Source organism: Misgurnus anguillicaudatus, chromosome 25 (genome assembly GCF_027580225.2).
Source record: "Misgurnus anguillicaudatus chromosome 25, ASM2758022v2, whole genome shotgun sequence".
Classification (NCBI taxonomy): Eukaryota; Metazoa; Chordata; class Actinopteri; order Cypriniformes; family Cobitidae; genus Misgurnus; species Misgurnus anguillicaudatus.
In genome coordinates, this window is record NC_073361.2 from 3,067,986 (window position 1) to 3,089,449 (window position 21,464).

Genomic DNA, 21,464 nt, shown 5'->3' on the forward strand with positions numbered 1-21,464 from the left:
TGAGGGGAGAGGCGGGCCTTACGTTGTGGTGAGGGAAGTTTACAGTTGCTTTGAAGAACCGGACTCCACTCGCTCACTCTCTCCTGCGTGTTTGTGCACCTCTCACCCTCAAACAAGGTCAGAGCAAACGCCCTCTTTTTAAAGTTTCTGCTAATATGACAGTTAACAGCAAAAGAGCTCTCACGCTTCAATATTTGATTGACAAGACAGCTGACTCTGTGGTTGCATAGCAATATGAAAAGCCGCGTCGCACTGCTCTTTTTAAAAAAGGCAGTGCGTCGCGCCTTGCGTTTGCAAGCGTTTAAAGCGCTTTTGGTGTGACTGGCCCCTAAGACTGCCTGGCCTGGTTTGTCCAGCCTTTATTGAGCTATGTGTTGGTTGAACATGTTTAGACAGTAGTTTATTATTGCCTTCGCCGAAAATTGCAAAGGAAAGATGTCACTGTTTTTGCAGATTGTCTATTCTTTTTTCTACTCTAAGGTTTAATTATTATTTAAGTCATTTTATTCTAGAATAAACTATTGGCCCACTCACTTTTGCCCCGGCCCGTCCAAAATACAATTTCTGCCTATGCCCCTGGTTGTGACACTGCCACACAAGACTCATGTTTTAACGGCTTAAAATATATATTTTATGATTTTATGTATATTTGAGTTTTAAATAGGTTTTACGTAGTCTTAGCCATTTTATCTCTTACTTTTATTTGTGTGTATATCTTTTATTTTGATATGTTCTACCTGTCATGTGAGTGATCATATGACAGGAAACATATAAAGGACTATAAAATGACAGGACTCTATAAAATTTTGTGGCGCGTTTGAGCTGGTTTTGCATGGATATAATGATATAGTGTGTGTGTGTGTGTGTGTGTGTGTGTGAATGATTACCTTGATTAGTTCATTACAGATTCATAGTACTTTTATTTTGTGCTTTAACAGTTGACTTCAACTGTGACTTTTCCGCATTTTAGCTAAGCAGTAATTATATTCATCACCTGATAAATGGCTATTTACAGTCCTGCATTACTACAGTAAAAGTTTCATTTTATGTTTGTTTGCACCAGCTGCCACTGGTCTATAGCCCCATGTAGCAAATTGTTAGCAACCACCCTTTTAAAGACACGTTACAGCTTTAAAAATCTTGAGTGTGGGAATCATTGTTGTGTTTAAATTTTATAGAATAAAACATGAAAATATGTTGGGCTTGTGTTAAACCAAGATTTTATTTAAGGCCAAAGAATGTTAAAACAATGTAATTAATCTGAGAAAACTTTCTAAGGTTTAATATGATGAAAGGTATTGTCATTAAGGTTACCAGGATGAAGCTGGGGTTGTTGCGGTTCCTCCAGTTAAATGATGGTACGCTGATCTCAGGGTAGCGGTTCTCATGCAGAACCTCACAGCCACTGTGGGTGTGGCCACTCAGAATGAGGCGGGGTCTGAACCACCATAGAAGCTGTAATGGAGAGAGATCATTTAATCTCATTACATTTCTAGCCTTACAGACTTGACTAAAGTTCAGTGAAATAAGCAACCTATTTGGCAATATGTATTTTATACAGAGTCCATCATGTCAACACCACAATTTCTTAAGAAACACTTAAGAAATTAACTTGTGTACAGTTCTATGGAGTGACACAAATTGGTTCGCACTTACCATGCTGCTCTCCACCCTAGACATAAAAAAGCTACCTTTCAGCTCTTAAAGATGCTGGATTTTAAATTCATATTAGCAATCCCACTGCCGTGCATGGTCATGTGTTGAAGCTTTCCCTGGGTGCTTCTGCAGCCAAGTACACAGGTGTTAAAGACCATATATCCTGTCAATGACTGTTGGCATCTTTTTAAAGATGTCCTTTCGCCTCTGGATGCGTACATTATATATACCCATTTGTATGGCCATAAGAACTTCCTTGAGTGTTTGGGTCACCAGCATGTCAAAGCAACTTGTGTGGAAGGGCCATGTCCTCATTATGAGAATTTGAACATTGCAGGCAAAACCTACTAAGGATGATGGTTTCAGCTTAATTTTTTACAGTTCTACTGAAAAATAGAATGTCAACTATAAAATGTCATCTTGGATAACCTGAGCGTGAGTAAATTAACACTCAAAGTCTTTAAAAGCACTTTTGCAGACTCATAAATTTTGACTACATTTTAAGTCTACATCAGGTGGCTAAATGATATGTAAAGCTTCCCCAGGTAGAGATACTATTGCGGTAAATCATTGCCAGAAAAACGTCCCCATCTGGAGGAACCAACCAAGTCACTTGTTCAAAGCATATAATGGGGCTTAGACACTTTCGATTGCCTGGTACAAACCAGAGTTCGACTGCTCTCCCTTTCCCTGCTTGCAGAGGTGTCAACAAGTAACAAAGTACATATACTTTGTTACATTACTTAAGTAGACATTTTGGGTATACTTTACTATAGTGATTATTTTTCAGCCGACTTTTTACTTCTACTACTTACATTTTCACGCAATTATCACGCCTTGTTACTCCTATTTCACTTTGGCTTGTTTTCATCCCGGTTTGTCATCATTTAAAAAAAACTGTTCAGACCAATTGCGCCAATCAGTTTTGTTTTCGTTTAATGTAAGAATGAGGTTACTTTCTACTACTTTTTTGCCTGTACTTGATTCTTTGGATGCTGTTTATCACAGCGCTTTAAAATTTATATCAGATTGTTAAGCCTTTAACTCATCATTGTATATTGTATAATAGAGTAGCCTGGCCATCTTTGTCTATCAGAAGGAAAATTCATTTTTACTTAATTAATTATAAAACTATTCTGGGGTTGCTGCCTTTGTATTAAGGTTGTCTTATTCAAAAAAAGTGTCGAGAGATATTCTGAAAATTGTTTTACTCCCTCTGTTCCATCTGCAAGAACTGAAATGGGGAAAAGGGCATTTATGTACACAGCACCATTTGAATGGAATTTTTCCTCAACACAATTGAAATTACAAACTCTGGTGCCTGTGGATCATTTTAAATCTATTATTCGGTCACTCAAAGAAGACTCATTGATTTGCAATTGTTTTTAAGTGTTTTAATTTGTATATTTGTTGTATCTAAATATCAAATTTTTATAAAAATTCACATAAATTATGATCTAAATGTAATTTAAATTGTTTTTAGTTATTTATATAGGTGTTAGGTTTTGTATTCAACCATCGGTTTTTAGAAAAAAATATAAAAGAATTACATTTTAGGAATTAAATCATTTCGACCAGCAGATGCCCATAGAGACTCATTCATTTTACTGGATATGGACATCTGCTCAAATCACTACTTTAGTGATAGATTTTGTGAATTTATGTTTATAAACAGTAGAAAGGACATTAAAAATAAATATTATTTCAAATAGTAACTTTTTATAGTTTTTGATGCATTTTGAAATGTTACAAAATGCCACAGAAATTTGACTTTGAGTTTAAGTGTGTGTGTTTGTGTTAGCATGTGTTTTTTGCATTGCATTTGTGCACAAGAACCAGGCCTTCATGTCTGTGTCAGAATTTTCAGATTTATGCTGGATTTTTTTAAATTTATTTTTTGGGAAAAAAAATTTAAAGTGGAAAATTAAATTTTTTGCATTTCCCATTCACTTCTAATTGGGGTCATATTGACCCCAAGGGACAGATTAATAAAATATTTTTACATACCTTTACAACAACTGAATCAAGCCTTGTTTTTTGTGTATGTAAAGATAGATTGTTTAGGAAAAGTCACAAAGTTTTATATCTCTGAGATGAAGGGAACCTTTTTTTAACTAATGAAATGTCGTTTGGGGTCAAATAGACCCCAAGGACCGTTTGAGGGAAATGAAAAAAAATCATTTCCAGCTTTAAAAGATAGCCCAAACCCACTTCTACTGTAAGAATAAAAATAAAAATGGTCCCAACCAACAAAACAAGGCTGGGTAAGTAGTGACAGAATTTTCATTTCTGGGAAGACTAATCTGTAAATTAAACTTTTTAGTTTAATTCAACAATTTTGACTCACCTTTTTGGAGGCAACCTGTGAAATGACATCATACTGTTCCTGAAACAGCTGGTATCGTTCATTCAGAGGGGCTGCATCTACACCTGTACACATGGCATCACTCACTCTATATAGAGGGTAATGCTGAAAAACATGAATACATTGTTACAGTAATACATATGTTTACTGAACTGTGGTAATAATACCATTGCACTTATCATAACATCATTGCAGCTGTATCATACAAATAAATAGTTAAAAAAATTCATATTGCAATATCTATATATATATATATTTTTAGATTATGTCTGTCATAGTGGACATGCACCTACGATGACAAGTTCAGACACCTCCATGATTTCTAAGTGGGAGAACTGGCAAAATAGCAGGGTGTTAAAATACTTATTTTTCTCACTGTATGTATATATATATATATATATATATATATATATATATATATATATAGATATATATATATATATGTGTGTGTGTGTGTGTGTGTGTGTGTGTGTGTGTGTGTGTGTGTGTGTGTGTGTGTGTGTGTGTGTGTGTGTGTGTGTGTGTGTGTGTGTGTGTGTGTGTGTGTGTGTGTGTGTGTGTGTGTATGTGTATATATATTTTTCTCACTGTATGTATATATATATATACATATATATACATACAGTGAGAAAAATAAGTATTTGAACACCCTGCTATTTTGCCAGTTCTCCCACTTAGAAATCATATATATATATATATATATATATATATATATATATATATATATATATTAGGGCTGTCAATAGATTAAAAAAATTAATCTAGATTAATCGCATGATTTCATGAGTTAACTGCGATTAATCGCAAATTAATCGCACATTTTTATCCATTCTAAATTTACCCTAATTTAACACTTTTCAGGTTTTTAATATTCTAATCATATATACATATATATATGCTTTATGCAAATGTATGTTAACAACAGCCTGTTTACATTTTAACAGAATCACCAGCCATTGTTTTGTATATGAATTTTCCTTTCAGAAGATTTTTCTTTCTCCATTTTTGTTTGCTGCTGCATCATTTGTGACCTGTGCAGGCAAGTTGAGTCGGAATTAGCAAATTTTTAAAAAAATAGTTGTTCATATTTTGACATTCTCTATTAAAATATAGAACAATGCCTGATTTGTTGAAATATAACAAAATATGACAGAACTACACGTGTTTGAAGTTGAAAGAGTCAAATTACCACAAACATTTCCACATCCATACATTATATTACCACATCAATACCTTAAAATCACTGGTAAAACTAATAGATTTAGCACACACAAAGCAAAAACATCATCAATGTATGTTCAACTTTTTTTCCTTTTGTTTGATTGACATTGAGACAGACTGCTTAAAATCTAAGTGATCTAATATAATGTTACACATCAGATAGTTTTACCCAACAGTTAACGAAACATTTACTTAAAACATAACAGATTATAAAGCCTACCTGCGTGAATTCTTATCAAAACAGATATTTGTAAAACTGTAATTTTGTGTAGATGTCTATATATCCGGGTCGCGCACTCGCGCGTCTGTGTGCACGCGCTTCAGATATCAGTCAGTCAGCGTGAGGGGATCGCTTTTGAGTCTTGTCGCTCTTAATAACTCTTTAACATTAATCAGGTACCGAACTTTATCTCTCTTAATGACTCTTTTAACATCAAGCAAGTCCTGCAGTCTATTTTCTAAGTCATGCATAAAAGCGAAACCAAAATGAATTGAGACGCATTTTTGTATTAGATTAAGCATTAGGAGGACGGTAACGTTACACCTCTCAGACGTATAAATAAAGATCATATCAGATGTCCAACGAGCATTTAGAGCATTGGATTTGGTAGACGATTTGCTTAATGTTATTATTTCTATGAAAACCTTTTACTCATTTAGAGAGAGTCACATTTGTCTGCGTCTCTGTTCATTCAACTATGGGCTGGACCAAGGGTCAAACAGAAATTGCGCGTTGCGTTAATCTCCGTTAAAAAAATTAGTGGCGTTAAAATGAATTTGCGTTAACGCGTTATTAACGCGTTAATTTTGACAGCCCTAATATATATATATATATATCGTCGCTGCCTGATGAAACTCACGTATGTCCAAAACGGTAACTTTTCAGAAAGTGAAAAAAACACTTGGTACGGCATATTTACATGTAACCATATTCTTGCCAGTGTCATGATATAATCCACATTTGACCAAAATTGAGTTTAAATGGACATGCGTGCATATTTTACAGTAACTTTGATTGATACGCGTTCTTCCGATCATTAATTAGAATGGCCAAGTCGCGTTTCGTATTGACAGATGAATACGCTCAGTTTATTAAATAGCCTACGTCTTGGTTAAATACGCTTACTTTATTTAATATTAATTATAAGTGTATTAAATGTCTCTCGCAAACCGTTAAGGGACAATGAATCAATACACTGACATGGTAATGCTACACAACAGGGGCGTCAGTTTGTGTTGAAAAGTGGTGGGGACAAAAGATCAGATAAAAACATTACTGCAGGACAGAAAAAATATTGAATAACGCGCATCAAAAATGGGCATAGCGTAGGCCAGTCAACAACAAGAAAATACTCAGCATAAATTAAACCCTCAACAATCAGGCCCGGATTAAGAGGACTTTGGGCCCTGGGGCTATAGCAACACCAAGGGCCCCCTTTCATCTGATTGCCGCGCCACTCTTCTACCGCAATACATATTTTTCATTGTTATTAATCAATGTATTTAATTAATTTTTTTATTTATTATTATTATTATTTTTGCACACTAAATAGTCCAGGCTATTTAACACAGTACCTCTCTACTGCACAGAGATTGATGGAACATCATGATATAAATTACTCCACATAATTTCTTTGTTCATTTTGGGAACATTTTATTGATAAAATATTTAGTGCATTTCCTCCAGATATGAGTAACTCAAAAACATAAAGGTTACCAAAATCAGCAAAAACATTACTTACTTCATTAATTACTTCAGTCATACCTCCTTAATAAGTGCTTAACAATGACTACTTTAAAAGGATACTTCAATAACTTCACCCTCATGTTGTTCAAACTGAAAGAATTTATTTCTTCTGCTGAACACAGAAAATATATTTTATATAGTGTTAGTAACCAGACAGTTGACGGCACCTATTGACTTACATAGTAGGAAAAATATATATTAAGTCAATGACTACCGTAAACTGTCTGGTTACTAGCACTTATAAAATATATTTTTTGTTAAATAGTCTTTTTTCTAGCTTTAGCAGAGCAGAAATCCTTAATGATATCATTAAAATCCATGGTTCTAACAATGTCATACTCCAGGGACATCCGTGTTAGATGGCTTAGTTTTTCTTGTGCCATTGTTGACCGCAATCGAGATTTAATGAAAGATAATTTTGAGAAGGAGCGCTCTCCTGACGCATTTGTGACTGGTAAGGTGAGATATATTCTCAAGGCTATGTCCACATTTGGGAAAACATTTTGAAGATCCCTTGCTCTTATTTCTTGCAGCAATTCCCTGGCTGAAACTGTCTTTTCTTTTTTGCAAAATGCTTTAAAATGTACAAACTCATCAGCAAAATCTTCTTGTAAGTCTGTATTGTACTTCTGTTGTAATTTAACACAAGAAGAACGAAGTTCTTGGTCAGAGAGAGTATGAATATTATTCAGGAAAGTGAAAAAGTTAGTGATCTCTTTGTATGATTCACTTCTTCTGTCAAGCTCGGCTGTAAGACGGTCATTTATCACATAAAAAACATCTGCAATAAACTTCTGTCTACCAGACATCTGCAAGTCCTGATGAGGTTTGTCTGGTTCATCTGCATGTTTTTTACGTGTTCGCTTCCTTTGGGAGTCACTTTTGTAGGCCTGTGAAATAGTAGGTGACATTTCTTTCGCAGCGGTTTCAAAACGATCAAACTGCCCTCTCAATTCTGCAACAAAGTCCCGTAAAGATGCAACTAAATCCACAGCTTTGGAGAGATCAAGGTCAATGTTTTGTAGGACTGTACTAGTTGCATCAAAACGTTGAAGTACGCAGTTCCAGTATTTGCAAAGAAGAGCAGTTTCCAGTTTGACCATTTGCTTTGAGAGCACTCTAGCTTCGTTACGCGTGGATAAATTCTGATTGTTATCCTCAGACAAGTCAATGAGAGATTGCTGAATATTTGAATAGTTGTAGCACAGTACTTTAGTAGCTGATGCATGCGCAGACCAGCGGGTGTCTGACAAGGACTTTAAACTCTCAATTCGCTTGTTCTCATTTGCTTCAAGACCACTGGTAATCACCTGCCATCGCGAGGATGATCGGGAGCAGAAATTAAACAGTGTCTGCACAAATGTAAAAAACTCATTTGTTTCAAAGCAGCAATTCACTGTGTTTATTCCCACTAAATTAAGTGTGTGTGCTGCACAAGGCACCCATTCTGCCAGTGGATTTACCTCCCGAATGCGTGACTGTACACCCTTATAAGCCCCCGACATATTGCTTGCATTGTCGTAACACTGTCCTCGACAATTGTTTATGTCGATTCCCAGCTCATTCAGTACAGTCATCACAGAGTTAAAAAGTGATTCCCCTGTGTGGCTTGTAATAGGAAGAAATTCAAGAAAGCGCTCCTCTATATTCCCCTCAGGAGAAACGTATCGCGCTATGAAAGTGAGTTGATCAATATGGGCAATGTCTGGTGTGGAATCCACGCTTATGGAAAAGTACTTGGCTAATTTTATTTTGTTGACGATCTCTGATAAAACTTTTTTTCCCATCAATTTCACAATTTCTTCACATATTGTACTAGACAGATAGGACGGCTTTCCTCTCCCAGCATTTCCAAAACGAGCGATGTGTTCCCGCAGAAATGGATCAAATTGAGCAATGAGTTCAAGTATACCCATATAATTACCGTTATTGGTGGAATTGAAAGTCTCAGTATCACCCCTGAACGATAGACCACGCTCAGACAAAAATTTTACTGTAGCTACAACCCTTTTCAGCACATCCTCCCAGTACTGACACTCCAATTTGAACTGATCCCTAAGGCCTGCATCAATCTGCCCCTTTTCAGATGTCCTTGTCACCCAAGTTACCATGCACTCTCTGTGATGTTCAGAGTTCTCATGATCAGGAATGCGACTGTGTGCGTGTTTCCAGTCACTGTATCCAGATGTTCCAGAAAATGGTGAAATGCCTCCAAACAATTTGCAAACAAAACAAAACACAGATCCTTTGATTGGAGAGTACAGAAGCCAGTCACGTGGAACAGACTCACCATTCACAAGTTTTCGGGTTACAAGGGTCTTTGAAAACGCCCGTTTTTGGTGTTTGTATTGTTTTTCAGAAGCAGAAAAATCACAGCTGCGATTCTGACATGGCACTGGTCCTTTTCCGATCCAATAATTTTGGCCTTGTATGTTAATGTCAGCAGGCCAACATCCCGGATCAGTACTGTAGATGTCATTTTCCCCTGCATTATGATCTGATATGATGTCTGGTGGTGGTGGTGGTGGTGATGATGATGGCTCCAATATTTCATCGTGCACCAGGCTATTTCTCTCGTTTTTATCTAAAGGGACAAAGTAAGCATTAATAAAACATTTGCTTTCTAAAACCCTATTCAGATGGAACATTTTTTTCTCATGTGGATATCTGTAAAAAGTATTAATAGCCTACATTTACACTGCAATTACAGTTACATAAATGCTAGGATTGTTATTTTATTTAATATTTAAAAATAAAATTATTTCTAATTTTTAATTAAAGGGTACTTTAATTATAAAACTAAAACTAACAGTAGGTGGCGGCAAGTCTTAACCAGTTAAAAGTCAACCCCCTTTTTTGAAAACCCCCAAAGTCATACTTAAACTAAAATTGCAAAACATAAAGCTGATGTGGCTTTGGATTGTAAAATGAAACTATAATATAACGTTTTATTGTATTGTCCAGTGCTAAGGCAATGTTTATAAGTGTTGCATTACAATAAATATACTGTAGTTATTACCTCTCGTTCGTGTGTCAAATCTGGACTGTATCTGCACGAGGGCGCCCTCAGGCTTCACGTATGAATGGACTATTGGAAATGTCAGTAAAATCAGTGGCTAATATCACCGTGTTTGGACTAAAAATTGAATAAATATTACTCCTGTCTTAAGAAATTTGAAGTTAACATATAAAATCAATCAATATTTCTCCAAAAATGCACGCCTTTGAACCAAAAGCCATGAAGGATATTGTTTTGTGAAGTGCTTTCATCATGACGACCAGGCATTAGATTTTTCTCAATTATTGCGACTGAGGGTCATATTTCATTTTACAGGTTTGAACTCCGATTTTCCTTTTTATAACTCGTGGCACAAATCAAAGCATTACTGTCACTATAAGATTTTCTAAATAAAATAAAGATCAAATACCAATGCTGGAACCTTAGATCTTTCTGATGATGTATTGTTTGTTAAGTTAAATCTTTTACATTAAACAAAATAAGTAAACATTAACGATCAGCTACATTCGCTGGGATCGCCCATGATCTGGTTTTAATAAGCGAGTCATTCAAATGAACACATTCGTTAAAATCGCGGATTATTCAGTAAATCACCATCACCACTATCAATTTCAGAGACTATTTCTGCTGTGGTTTCATTTTGAAATTTTCATCGGCGAAATGACGGTAAACCAACTCATTCATTTTTACATAACATAATATCACATTAGCAATTGTGCTGATATTTGGGGAAAACTGCGCTTTTACCTGTGTGATATATCTATTTAATATTATGTAATATTACAATAAGACAAACTCATCGGGGCAAAAATGCGCATGTACCTTGGATATTGGACGTTTATGTTCGTCAAAAAACTGTAATTTGGCCGGGGATTTTTACGCGGGTGGTGGGGGAGCCCTGAAATTGTGGATTCAGACTTCAATAAAATCACCGACTATATAGCCCCTGGCCCTATGCTATAAATATTGAAAATACATGACTCCACGAAAAACAATTACCATCCAAATAATGCTTAACTCATTAACTTCTTCAGCTGCTTGCTTACCTTCAACACGCGGATCAGGGACGACACAGGGGGTTGAGCTGCTTCCGCTGCACTCGGGGTCTTCCACGGGCACGGATGAAAGTGATCCAAAATAGTTCGTTAGTTTCGGAATTTTTGAATCCCTTTTCTGCCTTTCAAGTTTTTTTTTCCTTTTTTGTGCACCACTATCACTTTTCTTAAACATTTTTGCAACTCCAGGCAGCGATTTATCGGCCTACGCATTTTCTATAAAAGCATAACAAAAAGGGGCGTTTCCCAACGTCATGGCGCAAATTGTAGAGTTAATTTGATTGGGCGGTGAATTATATCAATCAGGCACATTTTCCAATAACTTCTTGTTATTTTATTATACACAAATCAACAACCTATGACTTGACAATCTCATTTCCTCCAGCCAATCACGGGCCCCCTAATCCCGCGGGCCCTGGGGCTTCAGCCCCACCTAGCCCTTATGTTAATCCGGCCCTGTCAACAATGTCGAATGCACACATCACACATGTAACAGTCCCTGCAACACCAGCTCAACCGAACAATGCCAAAGCACCATACCGTAGAAAACAGCAGCGCGTTTAAATGATTACAATGAATTTCATTACATATGTACAAGAAAACACACCATAAGCATACAACGCAACATATGTGACCCTGGACCACAAAACCAGTCTTAAGGATCGCTTGATTTTTCAGAACATTTTAACCAAATGCTTTCAAAAAGTGGTGGGGAAATTCCCAGCGTAAATATCACCAATGCTAGACAGATACTTTGTTTGCACATTCCTACCGTTATTAAGTAACTCCTAGATGTTAGTCTAGTGTTTCATCTCTCTTAGTACCGGCTCCCCCCAGGGCTGTGTACTGAGTCCACTGCTCTTTACCATGATGACCCATGACTGTTGTGCCAGGTACAGTACAAACCATATCATTAAGCAGTGGGGAACCTTCAGGGCCTTCTACGCCTTCAGAGAAGGCCTAAAAAAATTAATAAAAATATTTTTTATAATAATACTAATAAATAATAAAGTATTCAATAAAAATATGTTTTTACATGTTTAAATTTATATTTAATTTAATTTAATACATGTAATATATTTTCTCTCATCTATGTTCTAACGTTAAGCTTACTGTCAGGTTCATATCCAATCAGAATCGTCTGTCTCTATTAAGGCCCGGTAAACTGGCTCATTCATTGGTTAGGACTTCAAGAATCCCAAGGAAGGCCAAGCTATGTGTTTTGGTGTGGAGAGTGACGGGCAAATCGACCAATCACGCTTTGATTTCAAGTGGGCGGGTAAAAAACAAAGCATTGTAAGCCTTCATGAAGTCCTAATCATGCAACAAGCTGGATGCGAGCTGCCGTAAAACACCAAAGAAGAAGAAGTCCTAATCATAGACGTCTAATGGCCCGAATCTCTGCGGTGAGAGTGGTTGAGGTAAATGGCAGAAAACGTGATTGACGTTGTGGCTAGTTTGATAGGGCTGAGGTAAAAACGAAATTACTTAAGCGGGTACTCGTGAAGAGCACAGCCGAGAGATGCGCGTGCAGCTGCGCTGCGCATATCAGAAGTGAACACGAGAAAAATAATGGGTTTAATTATACTTTCACTTCCTGACAGTTTTACTTGAGGATAGTAATGACTGCAGGCGACGCCGAATTACATACAATATAATTACCTAACTAAATCTCAGAGAATGCAAAAACATTCACCGGGGCTCGGGCTAGGGATTTTGCGAGCCCGCAAAATATAACAGTTATAAGCCACAAGGAGGTGCACTGAGAACGCAGGGTGCTATATTTCCCCTTATGAAAAAAGACTAACAAGCTATCCTACAGCTAAATATATATTTACAAAAAACAAAAATTAAATGCAAATTTACAGAGCAGCAGAGTCTGTATTTGTGTTTATCAGTTAGATTAAAGTAATTTTAAACTTTAAAACTGCATTTAAAGGCAAACGATGCCTATTCTGTAATTTAACTTTGCGTGCTCAGAATTTTTACACGTTCACTGTATGATTTAACGAAATACGAATAGCCTAGTATTATATTCTGAATTTTAAAATTTATGAAAAACAAACTACTCTCAATTTATTTTGGTGTTTTTTCCCCCATGCTCACTTGTCTCCATTTTCCTGTTTTTAAGAATTAAGGCGGTGTAGTAAGTAGAACCTATCCATTAAATTTGCGACTTTCATTTATTGTGCCATGCGTAATTGCGCATGGAGAGGCATTTGCACTTCATTGCATATTTTGAAGGCCCAGCTGAAGTACTCACGGTTCGCCACTGTCATTAAGTATGCGGATGACACGACAGTGGTGGGTCTCATCAGTGACAATAATGAACTGGCCTACAGAGAGGAGGTAAAACATCTGGTGAGATGGTGTGATACCAACAATTTAATCCTGAATGTCGACAAAACAAGAGAGATTATCGTCGACTTCAGGAAAAAACAGCCAAGCCATAGCCCCCTTCTCATCAAAAACGCCATAGTGGAGCAGGTGAGCAGCATCAAATTTCTGGGGGTGCAGATCACAGATACGTTGACCTGGTCTCCTAACATCTCTGCTCTTGTAAAGAGAGCACAGCAGCGTCTGCACTTTTTGCGTCGTATGAGAAGAGCAAATATCCCCCCTCACATCCTCACCACTTTTTACAGAGGCACAATAGAGAGCATATTGACCAGCTGCATCTCTGTCTGGTTTGGGTCCTGTAACGCCTCAGACTGGAAATGTGTGCAGAGAGTGGTGAGGACTGCGGAAAAAATCATAGGGACAGCACTCCCCCTCATTGACAATACTGCTGGTAGCCGCTGCCTGACCAGGGCTCAGTCAATTATAAAGGACCCTTTCCATCCCAATCATGCTCTGTTCTCTCTGTTGCCCTCTGGGAAGAGGTTCAGCAGTTTTAAATGCAGAACAACAAGATTCTATAATAGTTTCATTCCTCATGCAATAAGACTGTTGAACTCCTAGTGAAATGAATCCTTTTATGCATGTGATACTGGTCACTTATACTTATGTGAACCATGTATTTTTTGCTGAATTAGAGCCTGTGGCCATTTTATGTATATTAGTTTTAGTTAGGTTTTTAATTAATTTGTATATTGTATTACATGTGTATTTATTTTATTTTTTTATGCTCAGAGCCTTGCAACGAAATTTCGTTCAACTGTACATTGCAAAATGTGTAGCTGGATGACAATAAAGTATGTCTAAGTCTAAGTCTAGTGTCCGGGGGAAACGTTTACCTCGAAGTAAAGTCATTGTCATGTTTATTCGGCTATATCCAGTGCTGAGGTTCGATGAAACTTTATGAGACCGGCGAGATGCTTCACAGGCGGAAGATATGCGGCGTGATTGACAGCTTTGACACCAAACGGGTACGTGAAAATCAGATGACATGATTTCACAAGTTTTCATTGGCTATTTAGGTATAATATATAAATATATTGTATATATATATATATATATATGAAGAGTTTGGTTCCAAAACGCAATAAATCCATTTTGACAAATTTCGGTAAAAACGTGTTTTCTATACCAAGAAAGTGACAAGATGAAAACCACTATTTTCTGTTACAAACTTTCACATAGCATCTTTAGGTTATAAAAACATAAAAACTTCAAATCCATAACTTGATTTTCAAAGATTTATTATAAAAACTAATTCTTTTTTCCACAAAATGCAATAAATCCATGACAGTTTTTTATTTCAAAATGCTATAAATCTATTAAATCAATGTATAAATGTGCATTCATCTTTACCATTTTATATATATTTAGTTGACTAGTGGTATACAATGATTAAAAAATAAACATTAATGGCATTAACCAAAACACTTACTTTGTTATATTAAGAACACAATGTTTTAGCATGAGAAGCTTGATGCTGTCTGGAGAAGCAACCGAGTGCCTCTCGCGGAAATTATTAGCTGTTGATGGCTTACGTTTCTTTCCCGTCACAGAAAACCATCACAGGTTTGGCAATGCTATTAAAGTATTATTTTGTTTTGTTTGTTGACCACGAAGTACAAAGTAGATGAGGAAAAATAGGACTCCGTGTACTCAGCGCGCCGCCATGTTTGTTTACATTGCGTGAATGGTCCGCTCGCTGTAATATCAGAAACGGATTTATTGCGTTTTGTAAAAAAGGGGCAGTGGCGTTTGTCGCATTTTGGGAAAAAAGGGAGAAAAGATGACAGAATATCACGGCGGGTATTGGATTTTGCGTAAAATTAATTATTTACTTTTAACTACTGACCTGATATAATACTGATTTTGGCAGTAACTCATTTTTTTCAAAAATGGCGTTTATCGCGTTTTGGAACCAAACTCTTCATATATATTTATACAACAGTTCTTTCTGGTTCTCGAATCTGATTGGCTAAGAGCTATGCAATATTGTACTGATAACGGCACTGTTACCGCTTCACCTTTCATATCATTCCGCCACCTAGTGAATGGAGGTCCTAAACAGGCTCATCTCTGAATGGAAAACTGCAGGCACACACAACCACGCTGTTTTGAATCACTCTCCGTGTGTCTCATTAGTTCACTAGCTCATAAATCAGTCTGTGAATCCCCAATCGGAAGTTATTATTCCGTTAAAGATCAGGGCTTTTGGATGTTACGTTAAACTTTATGGGATTAATGTCTTGTAACATTGTGTGGACACTTGGAAAGAGGAATGTAAACACTCGGTTTTTCTTCTGGAGCTATATCTCTTATCAGAACGCGAAAACACCGTGGAACTGCAGGTAAGCACCGCAGCTTTTAAATGTGGACATTGATCATTTATTTAATCGTGACGTGACTATTAAAACATGTTATGAGAATATCGCCACTGGTATATTTATAAGCAGCATGCAAACAAAGTTTAATAATAATCGAGTGCTCGTATCGCGCTAAGAGTAAATGGGAAACCAATAGTAACATTATATAAGTATAGTTTTATTAACTTTTACCTCGCGCCAAAAAACAAACAAGGCCGACATGAGAGCCAGGGAATCCCTGTCAGAGATGTAGCCCAGAGAGGGCGGTGGTCAGCGGGGCGAGTGAACACTGACGTCCGCTCATGCTTTGGTTCTCATACGTACCGAATCTCACTAAGCAAACGTTCAAACAGGCGCTATCTTTACTAATCGACTGTAGATTTAAATATAATACATATACATTCTCGACTGAACTAATCTTAAAACTACACTTTGTGACCAAGAAACGGTAATATAAAGAAACGGCTTTTCCGTCCATTGAGTTGTTATGATATTCAAAGCAGCCGAAAGTGTTACCTGTCATTCTGGCAGCCCTCAAATCCGTGGTGGAAGAAGTAGTTCTCAAACAAAGAGGCTTTTAAAATAACTCCGTTGTTGTTTTCTAGTTTTTGTTTTTCAAACGTGTGCCGTCGAACTGTTGTATAAAAGCAATATCGCTCTCGGAGTCGTGTGATATAGCTCTATATCATCACGGCTGTGATTGCCTCTGGCCTAATCACAGCCGTGATGATATAGAGCTATATCACACTCCTACTCGAGCGATATTGCTTAAATATATATATATATATATATATATATATATATATATATATATAATACTAATAATTTGTTACATTTATATAGCGCTTCTCTGCAACACTCAAAGCGCTTACATGTGAAAGAGGGATTCTTCTTCCACCAAATGTTTATACTAAGTATTTTACGATAGTCAAAACACAGCAATGGAGAATCGGTGGCTATATAGTACAACATCTCACAATTTAAACAAATCAACAGAGGGGAAGTGGGTACTAAGGACTTTGCAGCAACGCATAACAAAACTTAAGGGATTGCTTTAACATTTAACCCTCTGGTAAGGGCGTAAGTTTGATTCTGGCATTGGTGGGGACATAAATAAAATTGTGGCATTGCAAAAACTGTTTATCGCCATTTACTTGACTTAAACAACAGACAACTTAGTATGCACTTTACACAGTGACATCTGACTTGTCAACCCCGGTGCCATCCCAATTGGTTACAATTGGAAACAATTGGTTATGTCCTAGAGCCTAATAAACAATACCTGTTTAAGTCTTTGTCAAAAAGAAGAAAAGTAAATCACTATGTAGCAAATATGAATCCATATTTACTTTATAACATTGAAGAATATATGAAGAAACACTTTATAATAAGGTTCATTAGTTAACATTAGTAAATGTATTAACTAACATTAACAAAAATTTATAAATGCTGTAAAAGTGTATTGTTCATGGTTTGTTCATGTTAGTTAATAGAAACAAAGCTTTTAATTGTTCGTTCATGTTAGTTCACAGTGCATTAACTAACGTTAACAAGATTAATAAATGCTGATTAATAAATGCTATGCAGTATGTATGCTGTATGTAATGCAGTTCATTATTAGTTTATAACGTTATAACTAATGTAGTTAACTAATGAACCTTATAGTAAAGTGTTACCAGAAATTTTCTTTAATGGATTAGGGACTCCCTAAATAGCCTTGCCACCCCATTTATAAAAGGTTTAGCATGTATGTACTGACACAAGTTTGCAACTCCTCAGGTTAACATGGGATTGTCGTGTATTGGGAAAAACCCAATGTGACGCAACTTGTTCCGTATTTTGTGCATGAAACAGTTACAGTACAGTGGGTATAATAATGCTTTCTTCCTCACTTACCCGTAGCCCGAATAATCAAGCACGTCTTGTTGAGTGAGCTTTTGCGCGTTGAACAAAGTCAATGCACCTTACATTACACGCTCGCAAGTTAAGACAAGCCAATCATAAAGCGATGTGAGTTAGAAAGGCGGGACTCAAGAAATGAAAATTCAATCATAAAGTGATGTGAGTTAGAGAGGCGGCACTCAAGAAATGAAAATCCAATCATAAAGTGATTTGAGTTAGAGAGGCTGGCTTCAAGAAATGCTAATCCAGTCATATTAGCGATGTGAGTTATGGAGGCGGGACTCATTGCAGAGAGCTGTTAACCATTTGCGTACCACATAGAGCATTATTTTTACAGAACGGGATTGCAAAAGATATCTAATCTCATTTAAATGATTCCTGAATAAAATATAATAAGTAAAACATAGAAAACACAAGAAGTGAATTGACATCAGTGGTTATACATAAATACAGATTAATTGTTTGGTCAAAATTATTGCTAGGGACAATTTAGCCTTCCCTGAATATTGGTAGGGACATGTCCCTAGCGTCCCACCCTAAATCTACGCCCATGGCCTCTGGGGTCTAAGGGTGTTTTGGGTCCCTTGAGGAGTTTTTGACATGTTCTTACATATGGCTTTTTCAGTTGTTTAAAACATATTAACGACTACAATCACATAACACTGTATTCAGCACAAACTGTGCTACAATAATATGTGAGAAGCATGTTGTATTTTTATATAAATTGTTTATGAAATATTTTATTGTAAAATGTTTATACATGGTGAGTAAAAATATATTTATTTTAGAAGTTGCTTAAATAAGGCCAAGCAACACATAAAAAAACATTCACAAGACTTTTGAGTAGTGGATCGTTTAGAGTTGAGGATTTGCTACAAAAAGATGTAAAAATAATTTCCCATCCCCCTAATGGTTCATCTATCAGTGATGAATGTTGTGCTATAAGAAAATAATGTGAGTAGACTTGAAGAGAAAATGTTTTGCTTGTAGTTGATGACAAAATTGTGTACAATATTATAAAAATATAAATAATAAAAAATAAATGTATATTTTGTACACACAAATTTAATATATTTGTGCCATTTTGGGAAATAATAACGATAAAAGTGAAAAGTCACATTCACAAAAAGATGCGTCCGCACGGATTTAATTAAACATTGACTGCAAAGAGTGGGAGAACTTCTAGCCTACATTAACACCAAAAAAATATAGATGAGAATAAAGGTCTTAGACATCAGATGCCCAGTTAAGGAAAACTTGATAGAAGACAAGAAACGTATAAAGAATACAAGTATGTATATTCCCATGCCACTCATCTCATTGCAATATGCTTTCTGGAAATAACGTATTGTATATGTATGTATCTTATTGCTAGAATTAGTCAAGGGGTTGTATGATTCTTTGTTTCATAACTTCCTATTCTGAAAGTTTCATCAATTGTGCATAATGACATTTACATTTAACAGACGCTTTTATCCAAAGCGATTTACAATTAAAGATAAAGAAACAATCAATGACATGTGCAGCAACTGCATAGACTTAAGTCTGTCAGGATTCTGCCAGATCCTTGTTTTGTATTAAGTTCTAGTCCCTTGTGGCAGGGTTCTGACAGTACCATGTTTTGTGTGGGAACACGTGGCCATGGATTATTTAAAATCAACGTGTTTCCCTTGTCTTGTCACTTTTTCCCCGATCCCTTACTCGTCATTATTTTCAGCTGTGCCCCTAGTTCTCCCTATTTATTGTCCTTTTGTGTTTGCTGTTCTGTGCACGTTTGTCTTGTCGTATATCCAGCCTGTGAGTATTTAGTATTATCTTAGTCTAGTCTGTTTAATGTTTTGAAAAGTTTATTGTTGGTTTTATGTTATGTTTACTGATAGTTTAGTGTTGTGTTTACCTTGTCCTGTTTTGCCCCCTTGTGGGTATTGTTTTTCCTGTTTTGTTTAATAAATTTCTTATTTTTCGTCTACGTCTGCATTTGGGTCCGTTTCTTACTAAAACCTTGACAGAACGAACGTGCCAGAACTAAACCCAGCCTACATGTACCGTCGATTAGCGAGGAGAGGTTGTGGTTTCATCCTGGAGTGCGAACCGGGTCCTACCTGGTATGATACACTCGTTTATGGACCCGGGGCTAATTCCAGGAGGAACCTGACCAGAATCACTGAGCCCATCCAATCTTGTTGCGGGAGTGTCGTCACTCGGTGACTCAGGACTTTCCCCTCCGGCCCCGGAAAGCTCATTCCCACCTGTCTCTCTTCGAGAAAACCGAGAGAGGACGATCTCTTGGGAGTCTTTATCCGGGGGGTCCTCCTCTGAGTTGGTCACAGTACGTCTTCCATTCTCTGCACCTCGACTCCGAAAGAAAAAGCGGAAGAGCAGCCGCCAGCATGCCCAGAGCCGCCAGAGCAGCCGCCAACGTGCTCAGAGCCAGCAGAGCAGCCACCAGCGTGCCCATTTTCGTCTACGTCTGCATTTGGGTCAGTTTCTTGCTAAAACCTTGACAGAACGAACATGCTAGAACTGAACCCAGCGGACATGTACCGTCAATTAGCGAGGAGAGGTCGTGGTTTCATCCTGGAGTGTGAACCGGGTCCTACCTGGTACGATCCACTCGTTTATGGACTTGGGGCCAATTCCAGAAGGAACCCGACCAGAACCACTGAGCCCATCCCATCTTGTCGCGGGAGTGTCGTTACTCGGTGACTCAGGACTTTCCCCTCTGGCCCCGGAAAGCTCATTCCCACCTGTCTCTCTTCATGGAAAGCGAGAGAGGAGGATCTCTTGGGAGTCTTTATCCGGGGGGGTCCTCCTCTGAGTTGGTCACAGTACCTCTTCCACTCTCAGCACTCCAAAAGAAAAAGAAGAAGAGCAGCCGCCAGCACGCCCAGAGCCGCCAGAGCAGCCGCCAGCGCAGCCAACAGAGCAGATGCCAGCGCAGCCGCCAGAGCAGCCGCCAGCGCACTTAGAGCCGCCAGAGCAGCCGTTAGCGCAGTTCCCTTGTCAATTCCCAGACTTTGTTTCTTCTCAGTTTGCCTCTTTTGGTCATGTCACTCCCAAAGTTCCCACTAAATTCACCCGGACTCCTTCAGCTACACACAGAAAATCAAGGACTCAAACCCCACCCAGTTCCCCCCAACCTGGACCACCCCCCATGAACTTTATTGTTCCCACACACCCCCTCCCTTGTTTATTGTTTTTACTGTCCCACCCCAACCCATTTGTCACTCTTGCTTGTTTGCAATTGTTGTTAACTGTAGTGTTTTCTTGGGTCTTGTCGGTTTGTCAATCTGTCTTGTATCGTGTCTAGTGTTTCCCCTTGAGGGCATCTGGTAGCCACTTCTTAAGGGGGGGGGGGGGGGGGGTTACTGTCAGGATCCAGCCAGATCCTTGTTTTGTATTAAGTTATATTCCCTTGTGGCAGGGTTCTGACAGTACCATGTTTTGTGTGGGAGCACATGGCCATGGATTATTTAGAATCAGGCCACGTGTTTCCCTTGTCTTGTCACTTTTTGCCGCTCCCTTACTCGTCATTATTTTCAGCTGTGCCCCTCATTAGTTCTCCCTATTTATTGTCCTTTTGTTTGCTGTTCTGTGCACATTCGTCTTGTCGTATATCCAGTGTCCTTGCCTGTGAGCATTAAGTATTATCTTAGTATAGTCTGTTTAATGTTTTGAAAAGTTTATTGTTGGTTTTATGTTAAAGCAACACTATGTAGTTTCCATGTAAAAATGACTT

General features: G+C 37.5%; 1 protein-coding gene across 1 annotated transcript in view; it reads right to left on the reverse strand.

Moving 5' to 3' along the window:
• The window catches only part of mppe1 (metallophosphoesterase 1), a 76,349-nt gene that overhangs the window by 21,155 nt on the left and 33,730 nt on the right, over nucleotides 1-21,464 (reverse strand). Inside the window, exons 7-8 of the mRNA XM_055181635.2 lie at nucleotides 4,004-4,126; nucleotides 1,315-1,455 (exon numbers count right to left, since the gene is read on the reverse strand). Of these exons, the coding sequence (XP_055037610.2) occupies nucleotides 1,315-1,455; nucleotides 4,004-4,126 (264 nt within the window). The remainder of the gene's footprint in view (nucleotides 1-1,314; nucleotides 1,456-4,003; nucleotides 4,127-21,464) is intronic.